This window comes from Talpa europaea (assembly GCF_964194135.1).
Source record: "Talpa europaea genome assembly, chromosome: 12".
Lineage (NCBI taxonomy): Eukaryota > Metazoa > Chordata > Mammalia > Eulipotyphla > Talpidae > Talpa > Talpa europaea.
This window is the reverse complement of record NC_140079.1, coordinates 51,243,630-51,258,570: the sequence shown is the minus strand read 5'-3', so window position 1 is coordinate 51,258,570 and position 14,941 is coordinate 51,243,630. Positions and strand designations below refer to the sequence as shown.

General features: G+C 34.4%; 1 protein-coding gene across 1 annotated transcript in view; it reads right to left on the bottom strand.

Moving 5' to 3' along the window:
* The window catches only part of SWT1 (SWT1 RNA endoribonuclease homolog), a gene marked incomplete at both ends in the record, with an annotated part of 72,079 nt that overhangs the window by 22,144 nt on the left and 34,994 nt on the right, over positions 1 to 14,941 (bottom strand). Inside the window, 3 exons of the mRNA XM_084250348.1 lie at positions 566 to 697; positions 6,436 to 6,623; positions 9,864 to 10,012. Of these exons, the coding sequence (XP_084106474.1) occupies positions 566 to 697; positions 6,436 to 6,623; positions 9,864 to 10,012 (469 nt within the window). The remainder of the gene's footprint in view (positions 1 to 565; positions 698 to 6,435; positions 6,624 to 9,863; positions 10,013 to 14,941) is intronic.

Sequence of the window (14,941 nt, the reverse complement as noted above, 5' to 3'; positions counted from 1 at the left end):
ATGTGTCAGGCAGACACTGTTCAAGGTAATACAGTGACACTATAAAGAAAATAAAGTTCCTCATAAAGCTTACAATCTGGTATACTGTCTTCTAAAAACTGGAAATATTTTGTGGACCAAAACTAGAAAAGGATTTTTTTTTTTGTAAGAGAGGGGGAAGAATTCAATCTAAGGGCCTCCCCTGGTGCGCAGCAGTTGAGCGCTGGGCTGCGAAGCTGCCCACAGCCTTTGCAGCACTGGTTCGATCCCTGGCCGCTGGCGAGGGTCCCACATGGCGTGCAGACCTCTCCTGCCGCCCGCTGCTCCCCTCAGCAGTGTACTTCTTCGTCAATCTGCCTGTTCTGTTCCCCACTCTGGCTCTGGTGAATTCTCTCACCCTTCCACGCTTCTGACTGTACCCAGTGCTTGTATAAATAAATAAATAAATCTTTAAAAAAAAAAAAAGAATTCAATCTAAAACCCATTAGTTTATAACACTTGCTGGAAGCCTCCCAGCAACTCTGAAAAACCTCGATAACCCCAGAAGAGAAAATAAATGAGACCTTAAAAATTAATTTGTGCTTACCTCTGAATTCCTTCAAGAATATCCTTCACAGCTGCCATTAGTTTTTGAAGATATATAAATGCTTCTTCAAATGAGGCTATTTTTGAAAAAGTAAGAGCTGAATTTGAGCCCAATCTTTGAAAGACATCCGTGCTAAACAGAGAAAAAGGAAAGATACACTCATAAATTACAATTTGTACTTATTGTAATTCAAGTATTTCCATTTCTGGTGGATAAAATAAAGCAGCAATTTTAATTCATACCTCATAAGCTAGAAATAAAGGACAGTGAGTTGTGAACATCAAGGTTGCCATTCACACAAAGGATCTACATAAAAAACTACACAGGTCTACTCTAAAATAACACTGCAAGTGGTGTGAATGATATTTCATTCTGAGAGACCATGAAGGAAGAGAAGTAATACTATCAATCTGCATTCAAATATAGGTATAGACAGTACTCCGTACATAAATATAAAGAATTAGACATCAGATTGTTTACTGAAAATGGAAGCTGTAATACTCACATACTTTATTAATTCTAATTTTAGAAATCTGCGTCAAATTAATAATTATTCACAATATAGAAATAATCAGTAGCCACCAAAATATTCAACAATATAAAAAGCATTAACTGTGAATTAAGTCACTTGATGAAATACCAAACAACTATTCAAATGATGCTTATGCCATCTATGAAATAAAAAATGGTATGCAAAATTTACTTACATAACATAAAACCAAGTATTTTTAGTCATCTTCTAAAATTCAAGTTCACCCAGAACTTCAGAATGAGACCTATTTGAAAAAGTGGTCTTTGGCTACTATAATTAACCCAGTTAAAATGAGGCCATACGTACTAGGTGGGCATCACCCTAAGTGAGGACAGAGGCAGAGATTGGAGCGACACATCTTGGGATTTGCTGGCAACTATTAGAAGCTTAGAGAGAGTACCAGAATAGACTCTCAGAATTTCCAAAAGGAAGCAAACTTGCAGACACCATTCAGATTTCCAGCCTCCAGAACTAGGAGTGAATAAATTTCCCTTATTTTAAAACACCTAATTTGTTGTAATTTGTTATGGCAATCTTAAGAAACTAAGGTATCTGCCCAAATACAAAGATGAATATAAATATGTTAACTATGTTAGTTTTGGTTATGTATGGTTAGCTTCAGAAAACAGCATTCAAGTGAATTCTCTCCCCTATTTTATAATACTTTCCAAAGCATTTTGTAATTGTGGTAAAATATATCGAACATGAAATTCACTATTTTAACCATCTTAAAATGTAGGATTTAGTCTATTTACAAGTTTGTGCAACTGTTACCACTATCTAGTTTCAGAACATTTTCATCCCTCCAAAAGGAAATCCTGCCTCCGTTAAGGAGTCACTCACCAATCCTTCATTACCTCAGTTTCTGGTAATCACTGATCTTTCAGTCTTTATAGATTTGCCTATTGTGGACATTCAAATAAATGGAATCATAACATGTAACCTTTGTGTCTAGATTCTCTGATTTAGTATGTTTTCAAAATTCATCCATACTGTAGCATTTTGATACTTCAGTCCTTCTTATAATTGAAAAATTCCAGTTTATGAATGGAATATTCCATTTTGTGAACTTTTTTTTGTGGTTATATATTTCATTTATACAGTTATCTGTTGATGGTCATTGGATTGCTTCTACTTACAGTATTGTAAATACTGTAATATTAACATAATATAACTGTATTACTAACTGTAATAATAACATTCATTTGCAAGTTTTTCTTTTAGCACATGTATATCTAAGAGTGGAATTGTTGAGTCACATAGTGATTACATGTTTAATGTTTAGCTTACTGAGGAACAATGACACTATTTTCCATTGTGGCATCTCAATTTTACATTCTTAGAAGGAATATATGAAAGTTCCAGTTTCTCCACATTGTCACCAACATCTGTGATTTTCTCTATTTTTTTTTTTTTATGACCATCAATAGTGAATATGAAGAGGCATCTGATTATGGTTTTGATCTTCATTTCCCTAATAACAAATGGCATGGAACAATTTTTCCTGTGCCTGTTGGCCACATGTAATCTTCTTTGGAGAGATGATTTTCCAAAGGACTATTCAAGTCCTTTGCTTATTTCTTTCTTTCTTTTAAATCAGGTTGACCTTTTGTTGCTAAGTTCTGAGTTGACAGTAGATTCTGGATACTAGACTACTGTAGATGCACGATTTGCCACAGCAGCTCAGATACCAGGCATACACATCCATGCCTCAGCAAGAGAAATCAGAAGTCATGCCCACCAGCACCAATGGTAATGGGGCACTACGAATAGAGCAAAGCCAAAGGCAAACAATAGAAACAAAGAAAAATACAGTGATCAAAAGGTCCTTTTGGGAAAAATACACCACAGAAAGTAAGTCAACCTCCAGAATCCAAAAATATGACCATAGAAGAATATCTCTGCCTGGCAAAAAGATGCTTGCAGGCAGAATGGGGTGTACTTCTCTGTTGAGCTGCTTTTAGTACAAACTTCCCAAAAATACTTTCCTTTGACCTTTAAGAAGAAAGACTTAGGGGACCTCCCTGGTGGCACAAGGGGTTAGTTAAGACACAACCTATGAAGCTATCAACAGCCACTGTAGCACAAGTTCGATCCCTGGCCAGGGAGCTGACCCACATGGTGCAGCAACCTCTCCTGACTACCTCGCTGCTCCCCTTGTTAGTGTATTTCAGTCAATCTACCGGTTCTGTTCCCCAGTCTGTCTCTGGTGAATCCTCTCACCCCCCCACACCTCTGCCTTGTACCCCAGTTCTTATATGCATAAATAAATAAATCTTTAAAAAAAATCTTTTTAAAAAAATATATTTATTTATACAAGAACCAGGCTACAGGCCAGATGCGCGGGATGGTGAGAGAATTTACCAGAGACAGAGTGGGGAACAGAACAGGCAGACTGACAAAATACACTGCTGGGGGAACAGTGGGAGAGACAGGAGAGATCTGCCGCGCCATGTGGGTACTCCACAGCTGGTTGGGATCCAACCTGCACTGCAGAGACTGTGGACAGCTTCACAGCGCGGCGCTCAACCGCCTGCGCCACCAGGGGAGGCCCTATAAATAAATAAATCTTTAAAACAAAAAAATGCTCAACAAAATCCTAGCCAACAGAATCCAACAATGCATCAAAAAGATAATACACCATGAACATGCAGGATTTATTCCAGGGACACAAGGATGGTTTAACATCTGAAAATCAATTAATGTAATCCAACATATCAACAAAAAGTAAAATAAAAACCATATGATCATGTCAATAGATGCTGAGAAAGCATTCAAAAAAGTTCAACATCTTTTTAGGATGAAGGCCCTTGAAATTCTTGGGATAGAAGGAAAACACCTTAACCTGATAAAAGCCATGTATGACAAACCTACAGCCAATATTATCCTCAACAGTGAAAAGCTGAAAGTCTTTCCCTTAAGATCTGGAACAAGGCAAGGATGTCCACTCTCACCACTTCTTTTCAATATAATACTTGAAGTCCTAGCAAGAGCAAAATAAGAGAAAGATACAAGTAATCCAAAAAGGGAAAGAAGAAGTAAAACTATCACTATTTGCAGATGATATAATAATATAGAGGATCCTAAAAACTCTACAGAAAAACTAATCAAACTTATGGGCCAGTTTTGTAAAGCAGTAGGATACAAAACCAACACATGAAAATCAGTAGTAGCCCTTCTATATGTAATCAATCAATCTGAAGAAGAAATTAAGAAAACCATCCCTTTTATAATTGAAAAAAAAATCAAATATGTGAGATCAAACCTAAGAAAAGAGGTGAAGGACCTATACAAAGAAAACTATAACACATTGTTCAAAGAAGAAGACACAAAGAAATGGAAGGATATCTCTTGCTCATGGAAAGAAAGAATTAACATTATCAAAAAGGCCATCCTACCAAAAGCAATTTACAGATTCAATGCTATTCCGATAAAAATTTCAATGACATTCTTCAATGAAATAGAATATTGACATTCATATGGAGCCACAAAAAAACCTCAAATAGCCAAAGTTCTCCTGACTAAAAAGGAGAATGGAGGTATCACACACCCTGATTTCAAACTATACTGCATAGTATACTGATAGTAATAATTAAAACAATCTATACTGATAGTAATAATTAAAACAATATGGTACTGGAACAAAAACAGAAATAAATGCACATAATTATAGACAACTAATCTTTGGCAAAGGAGCAAAGAATATGCAATGGAGCAAGGACAGTTTGTTCAATAAATGGTGCTGGGAAAACTATATTGATACATGCAAAAGAATGCAGCTAAACTACTATCTCACATCATGCACAAAAACCAACTAAAATGGATAAAAGAATTGAAAATAAGATCTAAAAGCACAAAATATATAGAAGAAAATATAAGCAAAATACTACACGCATACTTCTCAGTAACATCTTTAAAGACACATCTCCCAAAGCAGAGACCATGACGGATAAACATACAACTGGGATTACATCAACCTAAAAAGTTTCTGTACAGCAAAAGAGACACTAACCAAAACAAAGAGATACCCTACTGATTGGGAGAAAATTTCTGCACACAATACAACTTAAAAGGAACTGATCATAATGATCTACAAAGAGGTCACACTAAACAAACAAAATGAAGTAAACAATCCACTTAAAAAATGGGCAGAAGACACTGAAAAGATACTTCGCCAAAGAGGAAACGCAAATGGCTACGAGGTTATGAAAAAATGTTTAACATCACTTATAATCAGGGAAATGTAAATCAAAACCAAAATGAGATACCACCTTACACCAGTGAGAATGGCACACATTAAAAAAACAGGCAACAACAAATGATGGCAAGGATGTGGAGGAAAAGGAACTCTCCTACACTGCTGGGGGGAGAGCAAACTGGTCCAACCACTATGGAAAGCTGTGTGGAGGTTCCTTAAAATACTAAAAATGGAGCTACCACATAACCCAGCAATTCCACTCCTAGGAATCTATACAAAGGATACAAAAACATTAATTCAAAAGGATATCTGCATCTCTATGTTTATTGCAGCACTGTTTCCAATAGGTAAGATATGGAAACAACCCAAAAACATATGACTGGATCAAGAAGATGTGGTATACATACACCATCGAGTACTACTGAGCAATCAAAAAAGATAAACTCATGCCATTCACAACAACATGGATGGAGCTAGAAGGGAGAATGCTCAGTGAAATAAGCCAGAAGGAAATAGAAAAATATTGGATGGTTTCACTTAGAGGAGGAATATAGGGGAACCAAATAAGGGATCAGGATAAAAAAATAACAATTATAATAAATTTTAAAAAATGGCAGGCAACTATAAATCAGAGACATTCTGCAAGGGATGGGGAGGCAGAGGGATCAAAACAGAAGGGAAAAGCACAAGGGACTATGGTGATGGTTCACAGGTGAATGGGTGGTGGGAATTTTATTGGGAATACACCTAAAAGAAGAAAGCATACATTGTAGAAAAATAAACAATGATGTAAAATATATAAATACATACATACATAAATGCATAAATAAAATATTAAAAAAAGATTCACATCTGAATCAACAAGAGATATATATTTTAAACCATTATCTCTGCTTTATCTCAGCCAAAGTAAATCAGAATTGCTGGGGATAGAGCCTAAGCATAAATATTTGTAGAATACTCCAGTAATTCTGATGTGCTCCCCCATGTAAGCATCATTGTTTCTTAGGCAGCAATTTCACAAAGGTCTTCAATAAGAAAATCTAATATGTTAAACTCACAACCCAAACATTAACTATTCAATGAATGATAGTAATAATGAGAAACCCTAAAATTAAAAAATTCTGGGAAACTGAGTACCTGTTCTGATATATTGTATTCCAAACATTCTCTAGGATAGACCAGATTTCTTGATGCCTCTTGGGCTGCGGGAGATGAGAAGCTGAGAAAATGGTGATTTCTTGGTTATTAGACTTCATTGAAGAAGTATCTTCCTGCTTTTTACCAGCTATATTTCCTGAAGGATTTTGCTTAAGTTTTGCCTTGACCTGGTGAGATAAAAAATTACATAAAATGCAACCAGTAGAAGTGAGAGAAACAAAGTCAATTGCACTTACAAACATTCTACCTCTCTGGGAAGTGCTGACTATTCTTGATTATGTACGGAATAGTCCCAGAAAAAAAGTTAGAGCTAGAAAAAATATTTTTCTTTTCTATTTATATCAAACATTTCCAATCTGTTTACTATAATGACCTTTCTTAGCTGACATGTTACTGTCCATTAAGACTACTATTTGAACACTTCTACACATATGGTTTTGAACTATGCAGGAGTTACCTAACATACAATGATAAATTGGTACAGGTGAGTCTCCCAGCACTTTAGATTTCAGTAAAAAGAAAAAAATATGCAAAGGTTTGCCAAGAAAAAAAGATCAGGATAGAATTTAAATTTTATGCTGTGGGCACCATGACACAACAAAGGTATCTAACTTATGTGCTGACATGCTTAAAGACAAACTGTACAGAAGACTGGTTAGAAAACTACTGACATAATCCAGGAGAGGAATCCTCAGAACTTGAATTAGGTTATTAAAGGCAGCTGAATAAAAACAAAAATTAAAATGAACGCAAGAAATATTTTAAAAGACTTGACCAAAGACTAGATCCAGAGAGTGAGGGAGACCCCAAGATTTTTTTAACCTAGATGTCTCTGAAAATAATATAGTACAAACAACAGAAATTTAGGGTACTCATAAAATCTAGAAAAATGTGTTTTAAGTATCCTTCCTGTTTTTGCCAGTTTATATTGATTATAAACATAATAAATACACAAGGATAGAAAGACATTCTATTCTGAGAAAGCTTTTAAAGCATCATATGCATTTGAAATGAAGACTAGAATTTACCTTAATACCTCTTTTCCTCAACTATGTAAATGGAATTCTTTATCAAATATTTATATAGTACTTACCATGTGCTAAGGACTAAGTGCTTTACAACTATTATTTAAAATTTTATTTTTTTTATTTTATAAAACCAAAAATTAAAAATAAAAACTCAAAAGGTTAAATAACTAGAGGAAAAAAACACTAGTCAGGATGGAGATCCTGAGGGTCATACATCTAAAATTTATTAACAAAACTGATTTTAATTATGCTACAGTCTTGGCAGGGAGGGATAAGTTTTATATTTTTGGTGACTGGAAGGCTTGTAAAAGGAAAACATAAATTATAGTTTTCCTATCCCTACCACATTTATATGAAAATCTGGAAAATGATAATTCTAGTTATCTTTCCAATTTGATTTCTCAAAAGCCTTTTTGGAAGCAAAGGAAAAATGATTCTCTCTCTTTTTCAGATTCTCTGTACTTGGTAAATTAAGATTAAGGGGCTTTTTTTTTTTTTTTTTAATAGTTAGCGTGTTTAGATACCCAACCCCTGGAGATAAAATCTATTTCTTTTTGTTGTTTAAGTTACTGAGATATGACCTATATATTCAGGTCTCACATCAAATCTAATGCAATCTAGATAACAACTCCTACTGAAAGTGTATTTAAAAGCCCAAGCTAACTCTCAACATTCTTGGTTGATTCAGACAATGAATTATTTCTACATGAAAATAAAGGAGCAACATCTCAAAGTTATAATTGTGGAAATATCATAGATTGTTTCAAGAAATCACAATAATGGCAAGTGTTGAGAGAAAAGCACTAACGAGGATACTAAATTCTTTCCTAGTCTTCATGAATCTCTTTCATGTATCAACAAGAATACTACGATCCAGGAGTCAATAATTTACTACATAACAATTTAATATTTTTTAATATTCAGTGAGCAACATATAGCGGGTAGACCATTATCCAACAAAGAACATTATATTTAAATGTTTCCAACTAATGAAATATCCGAACCCTCCACATTCATTATTACTCTTATCTCAACCCCTCCCACATATTTTTTTACGTCAATCTTTATTGAAAGACTGCTAAACCTGTGAGAATGCTAAACTTTTCATTTTGTTCAGTGTGTTATTTCACTAAAGATTTGTTTAGGACTCAGTTCTGTGATGGAAAGGATAATACATTTTTCCTCACGAGATTCAAGTACAATATCCATTATGCAATCGCCTAAATTCCTAAGCCCATTCTCTCCTGCCAACAGATCTAAAAGTCACACTTGCCATAGGAAAAAACAACTACCAATATTAAGACAAAAGATAATTTCACCCCTTATAACATTTCACCCCTTATAATCATTTCACCCCTTATAATCCTTTTTCAAGAATTATCAAATATTTTCTATAAGTTGTATTAAAAGATACTTTTACTCCACAAGATACTCCCTTATGCAAGTAATTCTTTCCTCATCAACTACAACTAAGTTTAATATAATTTTATCCTTTCATTCAAGTATTAACCACAGATAAAACTTCCATCGTTAATATAAAAGGCACAATGAGGCATTAGTACTGCAGTACTGGAATGACTGCATAAAAATCACATGAGGAGACCTGATAGGTCAATTGGTAAAGTATAAACAATGTCTGCAAGGTTAAATAATTGTATTATATCAATTTTAATTTCCACATTAATTATAATAGTTATATAATATATCCTATATTTTAGGAAATATATATGGAATCATTTCAGGGTAGTGGGCAACATATCTGTAATATAGTCTTACATAGTTCAGAAAAAAAATGTGGATGTTACAGGCAGATGGACAGGTAGACAGGGAAAAAAATAAAGCAAATATGATTAAATGTGAACTTTGGGTATTTCCCAGATACAAATTGGAATTCCTTGTACTACTCTTGTACCTTTTTTGAAAGTTTTAAAATAACTTTCAATTGAAATTATTTCAAAATATAAAGTGAAACAATAACATTACTGGGCACCACTGCCATAAATCTGATATAATAAGGTTTGAAAGGGATTTGTCATCTGCATGTTTGAAAATATTTCCTAAGTATTTTGATTCATGGTGTGACATTGGAAAATGACATGTCAAACAACAAAGCTAAGTTTTTTTCTATACCTTTATTTTATAAATGAATAATATAAAATCCCAGTTACTGCTATGACACTGCTTCCATAAAGGAATGTGTGTTTTGTCAGTTGTAATAAGAACCACTTACTCTCCATTTAATTCATTTAATATTTACTTAATGCCTTTGGTAAGTTAGAATAAGTTAGAATTAAAATATATTTTACCTTATGTCTGCTAAATACACATTTAGAATGTATATGATTTGCTACTCTAAATGGCATTCCAAAGGTATCTTACCTCTGTAAATGTTTGAAGTAGTTTGTTTACTTGAACAAAGGCCTGTGGAAGAATACCATCATAATTTGACCTAGTACTGAAAGCATGTAACAAACTTTTAGAATCTTGAAGTAGGAATTTCACTGTTGTAAAATCCACTGCATTGTTAGCTGTTAACAGAAAATTAAGCAGGAAAAAATATGAAAGAATGAGTATACAATTCAAAAAATGTCCTCAGAAAACCAATCTAATAATAATTATAAAATTTTAGAAGACTACATATTTACACCTACATGTCACTCCTAATTTATTTCTCTGTTGTAAAAGGCAACAATGAAATGAGCATGAATTATCAGCAATATTTTTATTGCTGATTCCAGTATTCTGTATTCAGATTCCAGGACTTCTCCACATAGTCAACTTCAAGGTACAAAATAAAGTGAAAGAATATAATAATCTTCAGAAGGGAGATAATCACCAAGCCACTTAGTTAAAACTACAGACTTTAAAAAATGAAGGTGTTTCACATACAGGTTAAGGAGGCATCAGAAGAGTCACCTATAGTGCTTCTTATAATCAACTCAGTTATCGGGTTGTGATTTAATTTCAAATTCCATGATAAGAAATGTAAAACTAGATTTACTAGAAATTAAATTTATTAGTTTTTCTGTGCACACCATGTCAGCAAAAATTATGCAATTTGGATAATAGTTAACTATGGACTAGTGAAGTTAGAACATTCCTACTGCCCCATCCATAAATTAGTTAAGTGAAAGAATAATTTGAAGGTATAACAACTTTTTCAAAGAACTAAAATTACATTAATATTTCAATCCAAAACTTATAACAATAATTTCTGAGATTTTAAAAGCTATGAACAATGAAACAACTCTGTAATGTCACCAAAAATCAGAACAGAAAAAAACTGTTTTCCACTATTAGGATAAAATACTCCACAACTGGGGCCTCCCTGATGGCCCAAGGGGTTGTTATTATAAATAACGACAATATAAATTGATATAAATAACAACAATAGACACAACCTATGAAGCTGTCCGCAACCTCTGCAGCACGAGTTTGATCTCCCGGCTGGTCAGGGAGCTACCCACATGGCACAGCAGCCCTCTCCTGACTCACCCACTGCTCCCCTCAGCAGTATATTTCAGTCAGTCTGCCTGTTCTGTTCCCCACTCTGTCTCTGGTGAATCCTCTCACCCACCCACACCCCCACACCTCTCAGCTGTACCCAAGCTCTTATATGCATAAATAAATAAATCTTTAAAAAAAAAATTCTCCACAACTGTTTTCAAGGGGATTTGAAAGAGCCATGCTACAGTGTGTTTGTTTTCTTTTCTTTTAATGTTCACAATTTCAGAGACTCTGTGAAAAAAGTCCCTTTCTCCACTAGCAAAAAATTATGAGTTACTCTGTCTCACTTATACAGTATTTGCTTATGAAATACTGCAAGGTCACATGAAAATAAAAGGATTTTAATAATCAAATACACAATATTCAGTAACTCAAATTTAATATGATAGTAAGAGCCAACCTCCCAGCTTTCCCTTTATCAACTAAAAACAACAACAAAAACCTAGAGTATTTCCTTACAAGAACACATTGTTATTTTTAAAGTTAATGACTAATTTAAATTCATGTAGGAAAACAGAGTTGAAAGGTACTGTGCACATAATGTGGATTCAATGAACCTAGGAAATCTCCTGAGAACACAATTGTTCATAACTTCTGCTAAGGCTGTTACTCCAATGTGGTCTATGTCCAGGACTTGTGTCCTTGAACATTTGATTTCTGACTTTAAACATTCTTTACTAAGATTATGGCCAAAAAGGGGAGTAACAATGACAAATTCAGTATCTAGACACAACATAAAAAGAAGTCTCCATGGTTGAAATAGTTCAATGTTTATATAAGAAGTAATTATTTAGACTAAAGTTAATATAAATAACAAAGTCAGTAAAAGATATGAGTCATTTTCACATGATTTCCTATGAACTGATCTAAGGATACACGTTACTAAAGTTAAGGCACATGTGTAATTCAACAGCTGAGGATACCATTAAAAGTTAGTAAACAAAATCATAAACCTTGATTTTTCTAATTCAAAATTATTTTAGGGCAAAAGATACTATTACAATCTATAATATATTCTTGACAAGTAAATAGTAGGCATGAGAGACTTATTGGCCTCATTGGACCAAGGACCAATATACTATGCAAACAATGATTCCAGAATAAGATTTTTGAGCAGAAGGTACTGTCACCATCTCTTTATTGCCAGTCAGAGATTCTCCCTACTACCTGTCAGCTGCATGTAAGAGCAAAACACTACCTCCATCTGGAAAAACAGAAATATGGAAGATGGCCCTCTTTTAAAATGAATCTCTTAACCATCATATATGGTTCATGGGCTTTCTCTTTTGGTAGAACCAACTAAAATCATGCTCCAGTAAAAGGTACAAGAAGTATTTCTGCACATTTTGTAAATCTGCTTTGAAGATGTGTCCAATATGTTGTTCCATGTTTCTTACATAATGATAAACACTTAATAAATTACTTCTACAGGTAAAGACAATGCCAGGAAACTATCTTTCTTTTAAAAATGGGTAACTTTTGGAAAAAAGTTCAACAATCTAGAGGAGATGGACAAATTCCTACAACTCTACAATCACCCAAAGCTAGATAAAGAAGAAATAGAACACCTAAACAGACCAATTACAAGCAGCAAAATTGAAATGGTAATCAAAAACCTCCCCAAAAACAAAAGCCCAGGACCTGATGGATTTACAAATGAATTCTACCAAACATTCAGAGAGGAATTAGTGCCTATCCTTCACAAACTCTTCCAAAAAATTGAGAAGGAAGGGACAATACCAAACACGTTCTATGAAGCCAACATTACACTAATACCAAAACCGAACAAGGACAACACAAAAAAGGAAAACTACAGGCCAATCTCCCTAATGAACACTGATGCAAAAATCCTCAATAAAATTTTAGCTATCAGAATCCAACAATGTATCCATAAGATAATTCACCACGATCAAGTAGGATTCATTCCAGGGACACAAGGATGGTTCAACATCCGAAAATCAATCGTTATCCAACACATCAACAAAAAGAAATATAAAAACCATATGATAATATCAATAGATGCTGAGAAAGCTTTCGACAAAGTGCAACACCCATTCATGATAAAAGCCCTTGAACTTCTTGGGATACAAGGAACATACCTCAACATCATAAAGGCCATCTATGACAAGCCAACAGCCAGTATCATTCTCAATGGTGAAAAGCTGAAAGCAATTCCATTAAGATCTGGAAGAAGACAAGGATGTCCACTCTCACCACTGCTTTTCAATATAATACTGGAAGTCCTAGCCAGAGCAATAAGACAAGAGAAAGACATCCAAGGAATCCAAATAGGAAAAGAAGAAGTCAAACTATCACTATTTGCAGATGATATGATAATATACGTAGAGAGCCCCAAAAACTCCACAGAAAAGCTAATTCAACTCATCAATCAGTTCAGTAAAGTGGCAGGATACAAAATCAACACGCAAAAGTCAGTAGCCTTCCTATACACAAACAATAAATCTGAAGAAGAGGAAATCAAAAAAACCATCCCTTTTATTATTGAAACAAAAAAAATCAAATATTTGGGAATAAATCTAACAAAAGAGGTAAAGGACCTATACAAAGAAAACTATAAAACACTGTTAAAAGAAATAGAAGAAGACACAAAGAAATGGAAAGACATCCCCTGCTCATGGATTGGAAGAATAAACATTATTAAAATGGCCATCCTACCAAAAGCAATATACAGATTCAATGCTATTCCAATCAAAATTTCAATGTCATTCTTCAAAGAAATAGAACAAGTATTGATGAAATTCATATGGAATCACCAAAAACCCCAAATAGCCAAAGCTCTCCTGAAAAAAAAAGAAGGGAATGGAGTCATCACTCTCCCAGACTTCAAACTCTACTACAAAGCCATAATCATCAAAACTGCATGGTATTGGAACAAGAACAGACATACAGACCAGTGGAATCAAATAGAAAATCCAGAAATAAACCCACAGATTTATGGTCAACTAATCTTTGACAAAGGAGCAAAGACTATGCATTGGAGCAAAGAAAGTTTGTTCAATAAATGGTGCTGGGAAAACTGGGTCGCTACATGCAAAAAATGAAGCTTGACCACTACCTCACACCATACACAAAAATCAACTCAAAATGGATTAAAGAACTAGACATAAGACCTGAAACCATAATATATATAGAAGGAAATATAGGCAAAACACTATGTGATTTGCACATCAAAGACATCTTTACAGACACATCACCCAAAGCAGTGATAGTGAAGGCAAAGATAAACAGCTGGGACTACATCAAATTAAAGAGCTTCTGCACAGCAAAAGAGACAATAACAAAAACAAAGAGAAACCCCACCAACTGGGAGAACATTTTTGCACCCAACACTAATGATAAAGGACTGATCACAAAAATCTGCAAAGAGCTGATGAGAATCAACAACAACAAAGAAAATAATCCAGTCAAAAAATGGGCAGAAGAGCTAAAAAGAAACTTCTCTGAAGAGGAAATGCAAATGGCCAACAGGCATATGAAAAAATGTTCAACATCACTTGGCATCAGGGAAATGCAAATCAAAACTACCATGAGATACCATCTTACACCAGTGAGAATGGCACATATTAAAAAAACTAGCAACAACAAATGTTGGCGAGGGTGTGGAGAAAAAGGAACGCTTCTGCACTGTTGGTGGGAGTGCAAACTGGTCCAACCACTATGGAGAGCTGTGTGGAGATTTCTGGACCTACTAAACATAGAGCTTCCATATGATCCAGCAATTCCACTCCTAGGTATTTACCCAAAGGACACAGAAACATCCATTCCAAAGAACACCTGCACCCCTATGTTTATAGCAGCACTGTTTACAATAGCTAAGCTTTGGAAACAACCCAAATGCCCAAAAATAGATGACTGGATCAAGAAGATGTGGTACATATACACCATGGAATATTACTCAGCATTCAAAAAAGACAAACACATGCAATTTG